Source organism: Centroberyx gerrardi, chromosome 21, assembly GCF_048128805.1.
Source record: "Centroberyx gerrardi isolate f3 chromosome 21, fCenGer3.hap1.cur.20231027, whole genome shotgun sequence".
NCBI classification, from domain to species: domain Eukaryota; kingdom Metazoa; phylum Chordata; class Actinopteri; order Beryciformes; family Berycidae; genus Centroberyx; species Centroberyx gerrardi.
In genome coordinates, this window is record NC_136017.1 from 5,467,635 (window position 1) to 5,488,901 (window position 21,267).

General features: G+C 40.6%; 2 protein-coding genes across 2 annotated transcripts in view; both read right to left on the bottom strand.

Moving 5' to 3' along the window:
• The window catches only part of eed (embryonic ectoderm development), a 296,858-nt gene that overhangs the window by 95,319 nt on the left and 180,272 nt on the right, over positions 1 to 21,267 (bottom strand). The window lies entirely within an intron of this gene.
• On the bottom strand, positions 13,239 to 20,174 carry LOC139914616 (nuclear receptor subfamily 4 group A member 2-like). Its single transcript, XM_071902979.2, has 6 exons — positions 19,323 to 20,174; positions 17,201 to 17,330; positions 16,563 to 16,720; positions 15,491 to 15,690; positions 14,780 to 14,958; positions 13,239 to 13,778 (listed from the first exon to the last, which is right to left on the bottom strand). Exons 1-6 carry the CDS (start codon positions 20,172 to 20,174, stop codon positions 13,522 to 13,524), a joined length of 1,776 nt encoding a protein of 591 aa, XP_071759080.1. The 3' UTR covers positions 13,239 to 13,521.

Below are 21,267 nucleotides of genomic sequence, written 5' to 3' on the forward strand. Positions count from 1 at the left end.
AACGTCACTATAAACTCACTGTTAAAATTCTAGTACAACAGACACACTATAAGTCCCTGTAGGAATATTATAGAAATATTATAGTTATTTTTCATTGTGGTTGCGTGCTCATACATCATGTAAAGGTACAGCACTCTGTTTTTTCTTAATTCTCATTTCGTTCTACATTTCGTAATTTTAATGTTTTTATTTTAGGAGTAAAAGCCACAAAGGATAAATCATTTCACTGTATTAATTCACTGATTTTTTTTTAAGGCAGATCATGTGAAATTGCAGTCTAAATTACAGCCACTAGATGTCGTCCTTTTCTTGTTGATTTTGTGTCCGAAGCTAAAGCTCTACCTTTCCCTGGCTGGATAACTGGTCCAAGCTGTATATGGTAAACAGAAAATGGGCTTTATCCTCTTCATTCTCATGAATTCATTATATTTTGTATTCCAGATTAAAGGATTATATTCCATAGTCCAGTTCATTTCCAAACCTTTATACTGTATGGATTCCAAATGGAAAAAAATAAATCTTACCAGAACCTGATCACTCAATATCCTTATAATACAGAGAGGATCCTGTATGTAAATGTGTTATTATTTTGTCAACCAAGGACTTAAGTTACCCACTATCCTTTAGAAGTGGCATAATTTGTTTCAATTTTATGCTCTCAGTCATTTAGGAGTATAGGCTTCACTTTTTTCAAGTGGTGATATCTCATTCTGTAATGAAACTGTACTCTCTGTTATACTTTTTGAATATGTATCTGTCTGCTGTGGTTGTTCTGCACCTTGTGTGTCAATCCTGTTGCAATGTGTCTGCACAAGTTCCTCGTTCACCACATCTGTGTCTGAATCTGTTGTGGTATTGCAGTGTTTTCTCTCTCTTGGGTTAGACTTGTCTCTTAGGCTCTGGTCACACTGCAGCTGAAAAATTCCCAATTCTGATTTTTTCCCTCACATGTGACTCAGATCTGATGTTTTCTAATCAATGCCAACAGCAAAAAGCTGCATGGAGTCACATTTATTTAATTCCGATTTGGACCACATGGGATTTGTGCTACAAAATTGAATCCCAAGGCATGCAACCTATGTGGCTGGTATTTGAACGCTCAAATCAGAACTTGTCAGCGTTGCCATGACAATAAGTAAATCAAACGTCACTTACCTGAGACAGCTGTCATAATTTTGGCGCCATGACATCTTGACTGAGCAGCATTAGGATGAAGGATAACACGACACAGCAATGGAAAGAAGTCAAATAGACGGCTTTAGGTTAGATTGCACTTTATTGATCCCTAGGGGAAAATTCAGTATTTGTCAATTCAGTCAAAACTGAAGGCAGATACTGCAACCGAAACGTGTTGGAAACAAAAACTGATGTGACGTCTTTTGTTATTGTTCCTCTTTGCATGTGTATCTTTTCATCATTGCTGTCAGTTCATACTGGTATCAGAGCAGTCATCCAAAAAAATGAGATATGAGCAGAAATTTGCTATTGAGCATGAAGACAATTCAATTGGCTTAACCCTCACTGTTGTCCTGTTGTTTTGACAGTTGTTTCATGCCAGCATTTTGTGTTAATAGTGTTAATATAGCAGTGTGCTAAAGCCTTTTTCATATCAAGTACCCCTAATTTAGTCCACATTAGAGCCACAGACCCCCATTTGATGAGATTTTGTCTCTCTGACCCAAATCTGAGAATATTTTTATTGTCAGATATGATTTTGTCCAGAATCCCATGACTTTCTGTATTGTAGGTAGAGAGATAACAATGAAACTATGATCAAAATAGTCATTCTTCTACATTCTCTAATAGTGTTAACTTCCTGTAAATGAAGTTGAACAATTCATCAATTTGCTGGGGACCCCCTGGAACACCCACAAGGACCCCTGGTGGTCCCCGGACCCCACGGAAACCACGGACGCTTTAACACGGTTCTCGTCCCTAGAATTCTTTTTTTCTTTTTTTTTTTACCCCGCAAACGTTTTCCACTTAACTCCCGCTCGTGCCGTGTGTTTGTGAACTTTACCGCTCGATGGCTCTTTGCAGGAATGCAGAGCCGAGCCATGCAGGGACCTTCTGAGACCTGAGAGAGCCCCTCGCCCCGGGCCCTGGGCTCTGAATGTAAACGTCCTCATAATCCTCAAACGTGGCCCCGAGTCCTCCGGCGCCTATAGCTTCATCCCCCAAACCACTCATTCCCCTTCAAACGGCCCCCTAAGCATCTGTCGGAGAGGAGAGATAGTTCGCGATAGACGGATGATGGGGATCTTTTTCAAGTATTGTGTGTTTTCTCCTCCTCCCCTCGGTGGTCCGCAGATTACTTTTCTCTTACATCTTCCTCGGTGGAGTTAAGACTGTAAACTATTTCTTTTCCTCCCCCCCTCCCTCCTTTTTTTTTTTTTCTTTCATTGGCATTCACCTTTAAAAGTGTGACTGGGGCTTCTGTCAGTCAGCACTGCCAGTTTTACAGCTCTCTCCTCCAGAATGATATTCCTCTTTACAGGCCCTAAGCGAGACAGAGTGTGAAGAGAAACACCTCAAGACGTTGTTTTCCAGCTAGCGGTTGCTTGTGAGACCAGACTGTCATCTGTAAACTGTAAAAAGGTGGATAAAAATGTATTTTCTGCCATTTCATATGTCTTTACCTGGCACTTCTCTCTCATACATGATGATTCAGGAGACATAGGGATATTTCTTTTATGTATTCTCACAAAGTTGTGGCTTCGACTCTTGCACATCAAGAAATGTAACTCTATTCCACTCTTTGCACACTGGAAATGCCTTAAATTTAAATACAGTAAATTTAAATGGGAATGCATGCAGTGTTAGGACATATAAAGGCAATTAATGAATATATTATATTGGATATTTACAAATTCAAAGTGTCATACATCTTGTCATCTATAGGATTATCATTCAGTAACTGTGGGAAAACAAGCGCGTCTCCTGTCTCTTGTTGTAGTGCAGGAGAGGAATATCCATCTTTCATTGATGCAACATTATGCAGCATTGTTTAAATTCAGCCAATCAACTGTCAACAGTGAAAGTGCATAGCAAATGAAATCACTGTAACAACCGCTCAGCATGAATATTCATGTAAACGTGGAAACTCCGTGGAACTGTGAGTGTAGGAAATATAAAACTTAGCCCAAACAATCTTTCACAGATGTTATTTTAAAAAATTGTAAAATATGTGATAGTAACATGTGTCCATGTTATAAGAAAGATTATTTCAAGAGTTTAATTCCAAAATTAGATATGTACCATTTGAAAAATATGGCACTCACTGACAGTGAAACTCACTATTGATTATTGTTTTCACCTTACAAAATACTGATATTTAAAGCAATGTACTCATCTGTTTTTAAAGGTGCTATGTGTAGCATTTTTGACATCAATAAATCATTACCAATTTTGAGACACTAGTATAATAACTGTAAACTAATGAGATCATCGTTGAGAAAATTGGCAACTTCTACTCTCCATTGTTTCTCCACCTGGTGGATCTGGAGGGAAATCTGCTGGATCGCTTTACGGCACAAAACAGGAAGAGGTTCTGTTCTTCCAGAGCAAACGGAGCTAAAGCTGAAAGAGTTTCTGGCAGCAGACGGTGGAAGGAGGGAAAGGAAGATGGAGAAGTCCCTTCCAACATGTTGATCCTCTTCAGGGAGGGGGAGGGGGGGGGAAGGAAGCAACGGGGCTCATGGGAAATATGGTCTTCAGTTTAGAAACAGTAGCACTAATAATACTACTGGTGTGAGATAGAGGAGACCAACCTTCTCATTTGTTTATGGCAATTATAACAAGGTGTCACAATTAATTTGACAATGATATATTGACGTTTAAAATGCTTCATATAGCACCTTTAAATGTTGGAAAATTAACACCAGGCAATAGTTTTTTCCTTCAAAAATGCTTTTATAGTGTTTTGTAATGACAACCTTCAGTTGCTTGAGAGAAGACACAAGGATTGACATGTATTAATAGCAACAATCAAGAAAGCAACAGCTGAAAGACATAAGTCCGGACCTTCTAATGACAGCTGAACACTTGTAAAGCCTAATCAATGACGAAGAGACTCTTTCTCTCTGTGAGAGGGGATGGGAGTCCTCAGTGATGCAGGTCACAGCAATCACACATTTCTCTGGGTGTTCTTGCCTTGTGCATACAGACGGAGAAATGAGATGTGTCCACTGCTCAGAGTCCCCGACGCCCTCAAGAAAGCAAACCTCTGCTCAAATAGAGACACCCCCCCCCCATATCACACTCACACACACACACACACACACACACACACACACACACACACACACACACACACACACACACACACACCTCGCCTCACCCCCATTGGAATAAACTATTTTAGTCAAACCAAGAAACCAATGTTTGATCTCATTCTGGAGTCTGCAATGCATACAGAATCATACACAGACATAGAGACACACATACAAACACACACACACTCTATGTCTCTCTCTCTCTCTCTCTCTCTCAAACACACACACACACATTCACACATATCCACAGAGCCGGAATTGAATTGGATGTCTTTCGATATGTGCAGAACCGCAAATCATTTAAGTGATGCGGTCATTCAAAATGTATTTGGATGTTTACTGAATTTTGTGCGCTGTGCATGAAAATAATCATAGAGACTTATAATGTAGAATTACAACCTGTCATAACAAAACAAGACGTGCAACAAGAAGATCGGTAGCAATCTCACTTGGTCTGAGTGTTGGGGGGCCTCGAGGGGCCCCCTTCACCGTTGTGGCCCTATATCTGAACCTAATGGGCATGGAAGAAGTAGATACAGTAAGAATGTAAACTTGTTTTCTCCAGTAGGAAGGATGGAAGCATTTTAATTACTCAATCTTAATGTTACAAGTGTGGAAGAGTAAAGGGGACAGTTATCCCTGAAATCAATTGATTCAACCTGCAATACGGTTTACAGACAAAGAGTTTTCAATATTTCCGATTTTTCAGCAAACAAACATGTTTAAGAAAAAACTGAGATATTGTTGGTTAAGATTTGTTCTGTCTGAATACAATGAAACTTTTTTTTTCCCAATGTGCAGTTTAATTTATATACCAGAAATGGGGCTCAGCAGCGGAATACCATGTTTAGGAGTCCACTTTGAGGAAATTGAAGTAGTTCATATTGCGATTTTCACATTTTTTTCAATGAATTGTGCAGCCCTATGTGGGACATTTTATCTTGAACCCCACTATGGATTCATGATAGAAAATTGTTCCATAAATGTGTACTGAAGCTTGATTGTGGATTGTTCCTGAAGCCTTCTATGAATGTGACACAGTAAATCCCCTGCTCAGTGTTACCAAATACCTGTTAATGAAGTGGGTCGGGTTGGGGTTGGAAATGCTGAAGTGGGGTATTTCGGCTGCTCCGTGCCTCACCTGGGATCCTCTCTGTGTATTCTGTCCTTTGTCTCCACACTGAAATAATCCCATCCACTGATTCAAGTGTTTAGACGGCTGTTCGTCCCGTTAGGACAGAATCCTAATTTCAGGGTGTAAGTGAGAGAGACTCAAACTCCCCGAAGGATTTGGGCTCAGAAATAAATAATTCTAATCCCTTCCAATTATCTTTGGTTGTTTTGATGCCGTTAAGCTTCAGAGTAAGAGTTGCTAAGTGGACACTCCACCTTGACAAAATACCAATCATTTTTAATGCAGAAAATCCACTGAGCTGATCGTGGAATTGCAGTGAATTTGATGACTTTCCTAAACAAATGAATCCCTTAGACAGAGAGCCAGTCAGTTTTGTCCTGACAGATAATTTAACTGCAATAGTTAACAAGTGAATGTGTTGTACGTTCTGTATAAGATACACTGTTATAATATACACCTTTTGATTATGCCAGTCTTAAATTTTGGTTTCCTTCAGTATATGAAACAGATTTGGTCTGTTTCATGCATCTGTTTTAGGCTGTGGAAAGCCCACTCCTTCATTCGACTGACTGAACAGCAATAAGAAAAAAATTGTGCTGCCAATTTCTATGTTTATCTAGTCCGAACGACTTAGTAACTCACCCAAACCACTTTGAAACTCACCCAAACAACTTATTAAGTCGTCCAAATGAATTACCAAGTCATCAGAACGAGTTACTAAGTCGTTTGAATGAGATAAACTCATAAATTGGCTGCAAAAAAAACATTTTTCACCTTGCCTTTCAGGGTTTCCGTATTAGACTATTCCCTCGCGAAAGAGTTATAATGGCAGCTTAGCCTTTTGGGTGCTGCATACACAGCGATGTCAAATGTAGTCGAGTTAATTCCAGCAACTCCCACAATTGATGTACTGTGTCCCTTGTCCTAACGTAGAAACTGGGCTTGGATGTTAGAGGAAAGTCTGACTTATGCATGATACATACAAGTTTCCATCCTGTAACTTTATTCAAACAAAAAGATGGAGGGTTTTCTGGAGGTTTAACTCAAATGCAATGCATGCTGGGAAGTCTGCTGATACACTAACAATGGTTCTTAATGAACTTTAATATGATCGGTTTAGTGAATGCTTGGTAAAACATCCTTTCAACTCATAATTTGAAGTCACAAGTCATGAACTTAAGTACGTATGTCACATATGTTTCATTGAACGCCTCCAGAAGACTAAACAATATGTCTACAGATGCTGACATCCCATAATCCCCCTCTGTACCCGTTCCCATCACTGACCAGAGCTGCATCAGCTGCACTTGACTTCTTACATCACACTGACACAGCAGCTACACTCAGCCTCACACTTTATCCTATGACCTTTGACCCGGTAACTTCTAACCTCAGTATCAATCTCAACAGCAGCTGGCCTGAAACAAACATTACTGTGGTATTACAATCCAGTCTCTCTGCCAACTGAACCCATGATGCACTGCAGCATGGCAGTATCTACTGTGAATGATGAATAAAGAGGCAAGTCGATCATTTTTCCAGAGCTCTGGCTAGTTTCCCAGCTTTTGTGAGTTTTCACGCCTTTTGCACCTGATTCTGTCTGTTTAGTTTTTGAGTCGAACATCTCCAGCCTCAGTTTGTCGGTGGATTTACACATAAACAGGAGCAAAGGGTTACATGTAAAACGATCATCTCATCACAAAAATAGATAACTGTAGTCAATTTTAACCTGAATAAACACCAGAGTAATCGAGTTATGAATTCTTTTGAGAAACGGGTGATTAATTGTTGGATTACTCATTATCACGCTTTTAAAGGAGATGAGTATTGATGGTTAGATCATAGATACAATACAAATGTCATGTTGCACAGCTTGAGATAATGACTGGAAATGACTGGAGGTGATGATAAGGAATGAAACCTAGAGCAATTGACAAAGCTCTAATATTAAAATTCAACGCCTTTCAGCTGCAATCGCCTTCATCAGGCTTCCCAAGGGTATTGCAATCAAAACACCTCGGTTTTTAATATTCAAGTTTTGCAAATCGTTCTCCAAGAGTAGCAGCATTTTTTTTTTCATCCCCGTGGTTCTTTTTGTTTCATGCACCTTGGAAGAGCTGCAAGGTTGTTACAGATTTACTTTGTCTTTGTAAAGCGATGATACAACCATTCAGACTGAAGCGTTTGTTTCCATCCTCTTAGGAAGAAAATACCTGAAGTTCATCATGTAATGTCTCTAAAATATAGAAGATCCAGTTTGTAGAAGTGTTATCAGTTTGTCAACCAACAGCTTAAGCTACCAGAGATTCTCCCTTTTTGGCTTGTGACCCCTTAAAATGAAGCGATGCCTACTTGTGACCATCAGTTACAGGCTGCATAACAGTTCAACTAAAGGATGCTTTTCCCTTTTCAGGTTGTTTCATTTGATTCATCATCAGAGGAGGCCAAGAGGTTGAAAACTATTCAGTGTTTCACAGGAAAAAAGCAAAAATTAGACAGGAAAAATAGACATGAAAATCTGAAAAAATAGACATGAAAATAAATTTGTATAGTAGAAATATGTTTTTTTCCCCCTATCTCATAAATAATTTCACAACCCCTTAAAAATTATCTCACGACCCCCTGGGGGGTCCTGAACCACAGGTTGAGAAACACTGCTTTAAAGTGCCAGAATTTGTTTGCCATGAATTTTGTGCCATCCATCATTTTCCAAGGACAGGTTTGACTCATTTTAGAAGGAAACTCTCCAATTGAAATGAATTGATCCAGTTCATATTCTGCCAACATTAGAGACCGTCAGACTGCATGAACTGAGCTGGAGCTACTCAGGTGTTACTGACTGCCAACAAACTCATTCACTATCATTTTCATTTTGAAGCAGATGATCAGTGATGTTGAAGGTATAAGCGGGCCTCCCCAGCCTGTAAATCGGCCCGCGGTGGTCTCGGTGCTGGGGGTCTCTGGGCCGGCTGTGATAAGGGTTAAGCTGTATTGAAGTCGGCTGGACGCAGAGATCAAAGCCGGTGGTCAGACCGTCAGAAAATCCCACGACTTGTGCTCTCCAGATAAGATGTGATGGCTCCGCCGGCCGCTGCAGGTCAGGAGGCTGCAGGTCCCCAAACAAACTTGTTTATGGTGGATAGTGGAGTCGTGGCTCGATGGTTAGAGAGGGGGACAAAAACCTCCGAGGGGTTTGGAAGATGCTTTCACTGTCTGAGAGTTTCAGCTGAGGTCTGTTTCTTACTGGCCTCTCTCTCTCTCTCTCTCTCTCTCTCTCTCCATCCTAAGAGAAATCACTAATATCCCTATAGGGACTTGCAGCATGTCTGTGGTACTCAGTAGTGAGTTTATAGTCACCTTATTGTACTTTATAGCAGGGTTTGGGGTCAATTCATGAATGAACTCATCAATTCCAATTCAACTGAGGAATTGGAATTGGAATTTGAAAAAACCTACAGGAAACAGAATTGGAATTTAATTGGAATTTCAGGAAGTTGAATTTAATTCAGTGAAATTCCAAGTTTTTTTTGTCTTTTCTCACCACATATCTGAGATTACATGTAGTGTTATATACTATCCATACTGAATAACCTATCTAATGTTAAAGGGACCGTTCAGGTGGTATTTGATGCGTAACATGTAATCGTAATACATACATTATGATTGAATGTATTTGATTTGTTGATCTGTCTTTTATTTGATTCATAATGTTTGAATTATAATGTTTAGTGAGTCGAGACAAACTCTCTTAGAAGTGGAATTTCATGGAATTTCATGGAATTTCATGGAAGTCAGTTCTGTTTCCTTACAGCTGGGTGACATTCACATTCACACTCAGTTGAATTGTAATTTACCATGCATCCTCAGTTCAGTTCATGAATGGCCCCAATCCTGCTTTATGGTACCTTTTACCTCCTAGGGCATCACTATAATATTCCTACAATATGACAATAATATTACTATAGGAACTTATAGCAACTTATAGTGTGTCTGTGGTGTATTTATCGTACTTTATAGTATTTTCTTTAATCTCCTATGACAATTATATTCCTATAATATTACTATAGAGACATGCAGTGTGCCAGTGCCTTATCATACTTAATAGTGTGTTTTATATCCTATAGTATCACTATAGTATTCCTATAATATCCCTATAAGGACAGGTTTGTCTATGCTACTCTAATAGTGGCTTTAAAGTGATCTTATCATACTGAATGATATTTTTATCGCCAGTGGTATAACTATATATTCCTATAATAGTCCTGTGATATTCTTATAGGGACTTATAGTGTGTGTGCACTCAATAGAGTTTTTAGTGACCTTAATGTAGTTAATGGAGTTTTATCTCCTATAGGTGTCACTATAATATAATATATTACTATAGGGTCTTACAGTGTCCAATCTGTGGTACTCGTGAGTATATAGTGACTAAATCGTATCACAATAATATTCCTATAATATTTCTGTAATATTACTATAGGGACTTATAGTGTGCCTGTGGTACTCAATACTGACCTTATCATACTTAGTGGTATTTTTTTGGATTTCCTATTGTGTCTGCGTAATATTCCTATAATATTCCTATAGGAACTTGTAGTTTTGTTTTGAAATTTCTATAATAACGCATATTATTATAGGATATAGCCTCTCTCTCTCTCTCTCCCTCTCTCTCTCTCTCCCCCTCCCCTCGGCCTGTCACTCATCATCATCATTAGAATAAGTTGGACGTTTCTCCGATACTAATATCGATTCATTTCTATCTCGCCGGTGCATTGACCAGCCTGCTGTATCGACCTGCGGGCCTATTACACCTCCTCGGCAGCATCATCGGTTCTTATAAGACCTTTCTCAGCCTATAAAATCGATGCTTTCTCCCACACAGGAGGGAAAACATGTCACAGCGTTGCAGACAAGAGTAGAAAACCAGCTGGATTCATTCCTCGCCATCACATGCCTTTAGAAAGCTTAGGTTATTATAATTCGGCATTTTTATTGTTTTTATGGTTTTATTTTTCAGTTGAGACCCCCACAGAGCCTTGGTTTTATGGGATTCATATTTTAAAAGCAGTTTTTTAAAAGCTTATCTCTGATGTTGTGGTCTATAATGAAGACGGAACCTCTTCTTAAGTCCACTAATTTATAGTATTCAGCCTGTTACATTACATTGCTGGGGATGTATAGGAATAGTCAGCTATCCTTAGCTTCTCCAGAATCATTTGAAAAATCAAATCCAAAATGCTATACCGGTATATTCATTTTGTGGGTGAAAAATCATTACCTAGAAGTTTATTATCTCTAAAATATAGAGGATTTAGTCTTTAAACGTGTTTGGTCGCTCAAGAACTTCACTGTAAAAAACATATTTAGTCAGTTCAACCTCAAAATATAAGTTATCTTGCTGCCTTGAAATTGCAAGTTGAATTAAATATTAGTGAGTATATTGGGTTAAAGTTTAGTTATGAACTTGTGATTATAAGTTACAAAGCAGATAACTAGCTAAATTGAAATTACATACCAGTTGAGTGGATGATTCAAGATGAGTTGGCTTCACTCAGCTGGGTTTTTACAGTGTTCAAAAAGTGACATAAATTCTTTCAATCTTAGAATCTGAATCAGTTTGAGTAGAAATCACCTTTTTCAAGTCGTAGGTGTTTCATTTTGCAGTTAAAGTCTTCATTTGTATAGAGCCTTTGTAATTTTCTTTCAACCTGACTTTGGGTCTGAGACAATCTAAGAAGTGCTATCATTTCTTCCAATTTCACGCTACCAATCAGTTTGTTAGAGTATAGAAATCACTTTTTTTTATGTGGTATCTCAAAGTCTTCATTTGATTTCATCCCAGCTTTGGCTCCAGACGCCTCTCTTCAAAGCAATTACACAATCTATCTCAGGTTATTCATTGAAAATAAAGACTAGTGTATCTTTATGTGGTTTTCTGCAAGGATGTAATGGAGAGTAAATCCATCTAAAATCAGTTTACCCTCCTTTTTAGGCATAGATATGACATAAATTCATATGATATATGATAGAAAGTAGCTTTAATTTAATGTAAATTATGAGGATTGGGAGTATTATAAGGGGAAAAGCCTAAATTGGTGCTTTTCTGACCTGATTTTTATCCATATTGATGGTTATTTGCAACATGATGAGAACTGACAGGAGGTCAAAGTTCACCCACCTGTTTATTTACCTCTGCATCTCTGTGCATGAGAGCGTTTATTTCCTCTGTGTGCAGATGCTGAGTTTTCTTTGGCCGGCAGCAGCAGAAAGTGCAGCTTCTTTAATGCCAGACCTAACCAGAGGCTTGGCGAAATGTCAGGCAGCCAGCGGCCACACACACACACACACACACACACACACACACACACACACACACACACACACACAGGCATTTCTAAAAACATAGGCTCTTGCTCTTTTTATATTTTTTCACTCCTATCTTTCTGTTTTATAAATGTACTTCTGTATGTATTGTCTTTTTGAGTGTTGAAAACCTATTTTCTCTTTCTGACATACTAAAGATTACTTGACCTTTGACCCTGAAGCACACATACACTTATGCTGTAACTGCTTATTTTAACAGTAGGGCTTTGTTCTTTATTGCAACACTCTCAAAACTTTAAAAATAACCTGCTATCACCTGTTTTTAGGGTTAGTAAATTACAAGATTTAACCCAAACTTACCTGAAAACAAACTCCATTAAGTGTCATTTTTAACCCATCCGTCTAGTTTGGGAGCAGTGTTGGAGGTAACGCGTTACAGTACTCAGATTACTCTTCTGTGGTAGTATGTAACTAACTTTGCAGTTCTTGTATAACTTTTCAGAACTTACAAAAACAGCTTTGTCAGCAATTTGTGACCATATCCAATAGTTTCTTAAAACAAGGAGTTATTTCATTTTCTCAACCCACAGAGGAAGAGGCGCGTGCGACCCTTCAGTTGACCTTAAAACATTAATTGGAACCGACGCATCCTAATAAACCATGCACGCACACAGTTTCCGATATTTCATTGTAAGTTAATTATGTTTCTATATTAATGAATTTCAACAGATAGAGTTTTAACAAATGATTGGCTATAAAGGCTGAGAGTGATTGGAAAGGAGCAGATTAGATTAAGAACCTTTCTGATTCATTTAAAATGTCGTCCAACATTTCTATAGGCCTTCCTCGTTCCTATTAGAAAATAGCTTTAATATTCTACCATTAGGCTATTCAACATTTACAATATTGACTTGGCACATTTCTCTCTTGATTTAAAAATAATAGCCTATAAAAGAAAATACTCTAAACAACTGCAGAATCGGGATGTTCGGCTATTTTATTCACTTTATCTGCGACAAAATGAGCCTGCTGCACCATATCAAATGTTAAATGAATCAAAGTCCTGCAGCAATAACGGCAATTTATTTATTAAACAATAGACAGTGACATTTTAGGATAAAACCTGATAACACAACAGTCTAACTCGTGTTATATTAATCACTATTTGACTAATATACCAAGAACCTAAACATGATGGGACACACTGCGGAATGTCATCTCGTATCAAAACAACCAGGAATTCAACTCTCGTCTTAATAAAACAACTTCCACATGAAAATTGCATTTTAGCTCTTGATATCTCTTGCTGAATGTGTCCGGCTGACTGCAAAAACCTCCATCTTAACAAGTCACTTAGTCTCATTTTCAGTCTTTAAAATCTATTTTTTCTTCTACCAAGTGAAAAATTCAGTTGTTTCCAATGCAGTTTCACTTATTTCAGGAATTTAAGTGTCAATATCTTGAAACAATTAGGGAGAAAAAAGCAGATCCATCCGCTAGTGTGAAGAAAATGACACTTCATTCAAGAAAAATCTTTTAAAAAGTAGCTTTGCATTGGAAAGAAGTCTTATATCACTGGTATTTTTCACTTGGTTTAAGCAAAATAAGATTTGACGACTCAATATGCGATGACGTGACTCGTCCAGATGGAGTTTTGCAGTGCAGAGAGCTCATATTTAGTCCAAAATGTCAGGAATGACTAATGCGGAGGAAACCAAACTAGGTTGAAAATGCCATCGCTGAGGAAAAAAACAAACATGGAAAACGTCCCGAATGTGTTTTCTGTCTCTAAAACGGCAGCGTGTCGAGGAATAACTTATCTATGACGGCGGGCGGCGGGACCAGGTCCTCCAGCTTCAGGTAGAAGATCCTCTGCAGGCCCTGGATGCACAGGGTGCGCAGCTCCGGCAGCTTCTCCAGCAGTCTGGAGAGATGTCCGGACCGGCACGAGCCTCCGTCCGCGCACATCACATTGTCCTTCAAGCACTTGACGATGCTGTTCTGCAGATCCTCCACTTTCCGCGGCTCCTTCAGCCCGTGCCGCTCTGCAGCTCCGCAAATATCATTTAAAATCAATATTAGAGGGTTAGAATGAAAAATATCCTAACATAGCCTACAGCACTAACAGCTCATTTCATCTAGTATGGAGTAAGGAAATCTTCATTTTTTTTAAATCAAGTGAGAAAATCGGCCGCTTTTGTGAGATAAATTCCCTTGTTTCCCAAATTGATGCTGCCTTCGGGTGCTCCTAGTAAAGTCCGACTTCCGAGATCTAAAGTCATAAATTAGACTTGTTGGAAATTTAAGTGCTTTTGTTTGTAAATAATAGCAAAATAAACTTGATAACAAACGTTTTTTTGTTGTTGTTGTTGTGGGCTGATGTTTTACTTTAGGAATCAAGCGGCACAGCGCTGCTTTGTGCTGCAGTGGCAGAATAACAAGGAGAAGATCCACGTGTGGCATGTAATTGATGTCTTAATTAATGTATTCAAAACAAAATAAGTGACAACTAAAAGCGAAAGAAAGAGTGAAAATAGAAACCTACGACAAAAGTCTTTATTCAGGCCTAGATGTGATGCCAAACAATAACATGTAGCCTAATAATATTACCATCAGTTGTTGACGTGCACGCTCTCCGCCCCCTAAACGTCACATCTGGGCAGCTCGGGTCTTACAGAAAGTTCAGTTGTATTTATCACTTTGTTGGCTCGGTCATGTGCGCTCAGCTCCAATGCCCATTTCTCCTTTTCATCCTGGCGCTGCAGCACAAAACAGCTCTGCGCCGCGAGATTTATAAAGCAAAAATACAGCCACCGAAAATTCATTTTGTCACCTGGTCCATTTTGTTATTATCTCACACCTAAAACACTTGAATGCGAGACAAGTCCTATTTACCACTTCCAACGTCGGGAAGTAGGAGTTTAGGAGGGGCACCTGAAGGCAGCATCAACACAGGATTAAATTACTTATCGAGATGGACTTTTTTTCAGTGTAGAAATCATAAGTTGTGAGTATAATATGGGGAAAACATCATTGAGTGTCTCACCGGTGACCAGCGCGAGAGTGGATATACAGGAGAAAGTGGAGACGTCCAGGTTCATCCGCTGCAGGTTGGCGGAGAACTCAACGATGCTGTCGATCCACTCCCCGAAGCCCCGCAGGCACTGCAGCCGGTGCCACACCGAGCCGTCACAGAAGACCAGCTTCCCTTCCTCCGGGTTGGATCTGACAGAACAAACAGCTTGGAAAGTGAAAAGCTGAAAAGAATAAGCGATTATATGACTTAACCCGCCTGGCGACACTTTTACGCACAAGCGCAGTGCAGGGAAACCTGTCCAACGTCCTTTTACATGCGTCCATTTTCGGACACCCGGTCGCGGCTGCTGCTTATTAATGCCTGTTGTCGTTTCCTAGCATCACTTCTCATTTCTTCCACAATATTTATTTGTCGAGATGGGGAGTTGAACTTTACTGCCCACTAATAAAATGTAAATGAGCTGGGAAAACACAAGGAACCGTCCAGCGCTGGTTTAGGCGGGTGAGCCTGACATCAAATTGACTTTACACTCTGATATGTGTGTATCCTCATATACACTGACATACGCATTGACGAACCTGTTATCATACTGTGGACTGACTGTCAGTGTGGGGTCGCCGTCTAAATTTTGCTGGAAAAAGGAGTGAAGCAGGTCAGATCTGTCCGATAATAGAAGTGTATAGGCGCATGTTGTCCGATAACGGGCGCACTGGCCTTTACCTGTATGATAACCGTAAGACGAAGAGCTCCAGGAAGGCCGAGTAGAAGAGCAGGTCCTGGTCGTGCTTGGGCAGGGCGGTGAACCCCGGGATCTTCTGCGCCCAGCCCCGAATCACCTCCATCGACCCGGTCAGGAGGTCGTAAAACTGCAGGACGTGTTGTGCATCATCTCCAAGCGGACTTCCAGGACTCTCCTGGAACTGAGAGGACACCAGGGGTTCAGTTCAGTAGGACGGGTAGGACATAACCTGAACTACAATTCAATTATATATTAGTAATATAATTATAATTATATAATAATTATAATTATATATATACATTTCGTACTCCTTACATGTTTGAAAAGTTATGGTATTACTTAGGTTTACTCCCTGTAAGCAGTAGCCTACTTCTGATTGGTCAATGAACGCTGTTTCCATATAGCCTAGCAGACCGCCATTTACTGTAATATATAATCATAGCACACATTTTTGAAAATTAAGTGGTGACACCTTGTGGCAAAAGGCGTTACTGCAGACAAACACTCGGCTAACCAAGGCTAAAAACAAGTAGGAATTTTCCAATATTGCTTTTAATTTATTCATGGAGCACAAAACTTTGGATTGCTGGTTAGAGGCTTAATTGCAATCTGACCGGATTTGTTAAGTCTACGTTTTTATGGTAACAGTTCTGTTACAGTGTAGCCATGGATGCTAGCTACAGGTGTTTCTATCTTTACAGTCTTGTTGAATTATTTTTTGGCGGAAGCGTGTGAATTCGGCTGCCTTAGCTAGTAGTAAAATCGTTTAAAATCAATATTTCATGTCAAACGACAAATATCTTTGGTAAGTAGCGTATATAAAGTGGAATAATGTACAGCGAGCTGGTGTTGTGCCAAAATGTATCCCCTACTAAATGTGTACACATACACCTGCTATGTGTTGTTATGCCACTGCAAGGAAATTACATCATTCTTTCATTGCTTGTAATCCTGTGAAATGCTTTTAAAACATTATTTTAGCAGCCACCATCATTTCTGAAATGAGTAACAGTAATGAGTTACTTCTTGAGAAATGAGCCCAACTCTGCTTACTTTAGAGTAGTCGAGGCGCGAGGGCGGAGGGTTTGATTCCATGTGCGCCCTGACGAGGGCGCTGAGGAGCGCGCTGACGGGTGGAGGAGAGTCCGGCACGGCTTTGGGTTTGGAGGGCAGGCGACCCCTCCGACCCTTCAGACCGTCCGTCCTCACCACTAGAGCATGAGGAGAGAGAGGGGACACTGTTTAGGTTTTAGGTTTTACTTTGGTTACAAGTTCACGTGTTTGTTTTTGTTCCATGCGTAAAATGTGAGTAATGGCCCCTCAAAAATGTCCCTCTTAAATCATTTAGTCTAATATTGAGTCTTAAAAATCTTGTTTTTCTTAAAACAAATGAAAAAATATGCTAATGCAATGGTATAATTTTATTTGTTTCCAATGCAGTTTTGCCTGTTTTGAGAATTTTCTTGAATCTTTGTGAATCTTGATATATCTCTCCATTAGTATCAAGATGTCACAGGACTCAAGAAAATTGTTGAAACCAGCTGCATTAGAAACAAGTGGAATTACTTCACACCCCACTGGCAGATTCTTTTATTAAGAAAAATGAGATTTTAAGACACAATAGAGACATAGTGACTTGTTGAGATGAACAGGCCTATGTTGGTAGTGAAATGAATCAAATGCCGTCTCACCTTCTTTGACCATTCCCACTACAAGGCACTTCTGGAAGCGACAGTATTGGCATCTGTTCCTCCTGCGTTTGTCCACAGGACAGCTCTTGGCTGCTAAACACACGTACTTGGCATTTTTCTGGACCGTTCGCTGGAGAGAGAAGAAAGATTTAGATTTTCAAAGTAGAAAGCTAGTAAAAGATAATACCTGTGCCTATAGGGTGCTTCATATGAAATTTCACTGTTGAAAGTGAATTGAAACTGATGCTCAGTAGACTGGCAGGTTGAGCTATGTCATGAGTTTGAGTCCGGATCTGAACCTCATCTCTTGCCCCCTCTTGACTGTATGAACAATACAAACCAACCAAATCAGGGTTCTTCAAGGGTTCTTTGGGTTCTATGTGGAACTGTACTGACTGGAAGAACCCTCTGATCTGTTTAAATAACAAAAATCAGACTAAAGACTTTTAACTCTGCTGATTTGGAGCATTTCTTACATCCTGAAAGGTTCTTTACAGCACCATAAAGGGTTCCATGTAGAACCATCGGAGCATGAAGCTATAGAGAACCTGAGAACTTTAAAAGGGTTTTTATAGCACCAAAATGGGTTCTGCTATGGTAAGAACCATAAAGGACCATAAAGGACACAGCACAAAGGATCTATGTAGAACCATCTGAGCATGCTGCTATACCTTTTTAAATGGTTCATATAGCACTAAAAAGGGTTTTGCTATGGAACAAGCCCAAAGAAGGACCATAAAAGTGCCGTAAAGGTCCTACGTAGAACCACTGAGCATGTTGCTGTGGAGAACCTTTCTAAAAGGGTTGTTTGTAGTACCAAGGGTTCTGCTATAGTACAAGCCTAAAGGCCACCACAGATGACCATAAACGCACCATTAAGGGTCTCTGTAGAACCATGTCAGCATGGTGCTGTAGAGAACCTTTTATAAAAATGTTCCTTACAGCAACAAAAAGGGTTCTGCAACGGTACAAGCCTGAAGGGCATCCTAAAGAACCATAAAAGTACCATAAAGGCTCTGTAGAATGACCCAAGCATGGTGTAGAACTTTTCTCAAAGGGTTCTTTATGGCACCAAAGGGGGTTCTGCGGTACAAACTTAAAGGACATCATAAAGAACCATACAAATTCCATTAAGCAGGTATGTGGAACCATGGTGCCTTAGAGACCCTTTCTGAAAGGTTCTTAAAAATGTTTCTGCTGTAGCACAAGCCTAAAGAACCGTTCTGGGGGCATTTTTTGTTCAAAGTAAAGCAAAAAAAGCCTTAAACGGTCCTTAGAAAATGATCAGCAGCAAACTGCCATCTTCCCTACGGGCCACCTGAGGCTGTGAGGCATTCAGGGCAGGCTGGGCAAATACAGGGTCGTGGCCAGTCATAATTTGGAGAAACGTCCCCAGGGATCTGCTTCACTACCGGGTTAAGGCGAGAAGGAAGGCTTTTTTATTCATGGCACGTCGGTGACCATTTTCATACAGGACATTTGCCCCTAAAATTCATGTGTCAAGAGATCAGGACGTGCAGCTGAAGCACAATGTCCAATTTAGTTGGCCAGTGGAGAGTCTCAGTGGAATTTTTTACATTGTATTATTCGAAATGACAGGCATTAAGCGGCTTGTATGCCCATGATCGTCTTTTCTGCTGAATTAAATTTCTACACTGCAAACATTTAACAAGTCATGTAATCTCGTGTTTTCTTATTTTTCTTGAAACAAGTTAAAACAGAGATACATCCACTTGCTTTCAATACAAATTAAATTGTTTAAGCAATTTTGTTGAATATGTTTTTACATGATCTTACTGGTGGAGTAATCATTATTATTTCAAGATACTTATTTCAAACTAATCAAAACCTGCATTGGAAGTGAGATTATCTCACCCCGTTTACTGATATTTTCACTTGTTTTAGGGAACATTTAAATACTTCATGTTAGACTTAATAACTTAAGATGCAGTATATCTTTGGAATAACCTATAAAGGCATTTTAACATTTCAGTAGTAAACGTGCCTGCAGCATGAAGTGAATCAATGGAGCTGCATGTCATTAAATTATATTGTTAATTTAAATGAATGGACACTGAATTTCCCATGCAGCTGAAAAACCAAAGTGGCACTGAGGTCAAACCTTGAAGAAGCCCTTGCAGCCCTCGCAGGTGCGCACTCCGTAGTGCTGGCAGGCTGCGTTATCCCCGCACACCGCGCACAGCCCCTCCGCGCTCAGCGCTCCTCGGCCGGGGGGCGAAGGAGCCTGGTAGTCCATGTAGTGGTGGCTGTGCGCGAGCTGCAGAGGGTGAGGAAACCCCACACCGGGCTGCTTTCCCCCGAGCCCGCCGGAGCCCAAAACCCCGGGGCTGTCCAGCGGCTGGTGCGCCCCGGCCGCGTCCAGGTTCATGGACACGTGGAGAGATCCGTCAAATTTCATCTGGCACGCGGACAAGCTCTGGTTGCCATGCTGGGTGTGTTTGAGGGAAAACAGGGAGAATCTGGATAGCGTGTTTTTCCTGTGCGCCGCCGCCAAATAGTCTTGACGAAAACTGTACAGAGACCCGGAGTCTTCCCATATGTGTCCCGGAGGACTTTGGAAATTTGTGATGGTCGTGTGCGGCGATGGAGACCGGTAATAATAAACAGAGCCGGGGGAGGAGAGCAGCTCGTCGGGCTGGTGCGGGTGATGCTGACTCGGCTGGTATCCGGGACACCCGTGCACCTCCTCCACCTTGACGCACGGCAGCTCCGCCTGAACGGGCATCTGGAAGAGACACGGCGGCTTCATGTCGTAGCCGGAGCCGTAGTTGTCCGCCAAAGGGCCGAAGCTGGGGACCGACGTGCTGGCTGAGACCTCGCTGTTGGTCAGGTCCATGCTGAACTTGACAAACTCCGGGGTGAGGAAGTCACAGCTGCGCTCCCCGCCGGCGCTCTGCGAAGCCGGGCTGGCTCCTTGTGGAGAAGAGCCGCACTGGGTCTGGACGCACGGCATGGTGTCTGCAAGCAGAGGAGACACCGCCGTCAGGCCCGGGAGAGAGACAAGCCAGTGACATGCAGAATGTCTTGCAAAGTGGAATAACGCGCATGAAAGTGCATCGCTCCCACACTGCAGAAATATCCACCTTAACAAGTCATACAGTCTTAAAATCATTTTTTTCTTTAAACAAGCGACAAAATCTGCAAAAGAGGGGAGATAATTGTGCTTGTTTCCAATGCAAATCATCTTTTTACAATATTTCCTTTAACCAAATTTCACTTGCTTGAGTGCCTTGTTTTGCCTTCTTCCAAGATATTGACACCTGTTACTAGGAAATTCCGAACACGTGAAACTGCATTGGACACAAATAACATTTTCACTTGTTTTAAGGAAAATAAGACCTTAAGACTGTGACTATGAGACTTATGCTATAGGCTATTAGACGCATAACTGAGTATTGTGGCTAAATGAGACTGGGACACATGGAGTCCAGGATTTAATACAGTATTACCTTGAGGTTTAAGCCGTCTTATTATGGAGAGCGCATAACTGTCCACTAGAATTAGCCTGGTATGAAAAAAATAAAAAATAAAAATCAAAGAATGGCATCAGAGTTAGCCTACACGAAAAAAAGCTGCAGCTTGGAGAATGTTATTTAGGTTCACATGAAGCTATTGATCCCGTAATAGATAAAGAAGGAATACATCTATTCCACAGCAATAAATACAATACCTTAGAGCTCCATCCAGTGCAGAAGGACAGTGAAAAGTAATCCCATCTTATTGCTTGTGTATCTGAAGCTTCAGCTGCGGTAGAAAAGCCCATAGAGAGCAGAGCGCGCGGCCGTCCAGCTCTCCCACTGACTTGCAGACTGGCTGCGAGTGACACCGACAATGTGCTTTTGTTTATGTGCGCACCCATGTGCCAAACCCTATTACGCACGAGCCACAGGGGGGTAGAGGTGTGTGTGTGTGTGGGTGGCTGGGTGGGGGGGTGTAACACACAAAGTGGTTCACTCTGATTTGGAAATGCTCTGCCTGCTTTCTAGCAATTTGTCTTATGGTAATTCTTTTGATATGAGATTTATTTTTATTGCGTTTTACAAATC

What these genes read in the sequence shown, in the direction of transcription:
- LOC139914616 (XM_071902979.2), bottom strand. Translation starts at nt 20,174, where the DNA reads ATGCCGTGCGTCCAGACCCAGTGCGGCTCTTCTCCACAAGGAGCCAGC. An exon ending in GCTGCAAGGGCTTCTTCAAG is followed by an intron (nt 17,331 to 19,322) that starts GTTTGACCTCAG and finishes TTCTCTCTCCAG; the next exon opens with CGAACGGTCCAGAAAAATGC. An exon ending in CACTCTCGCGCTGGTCACCG is followed by an intron (nt 13,779 to 14,779) that starts GTGAGACACTCA and finishes GCGGAGCTGCAG; the next exon opens with AGCGGCACGGGCTGAAGGAG.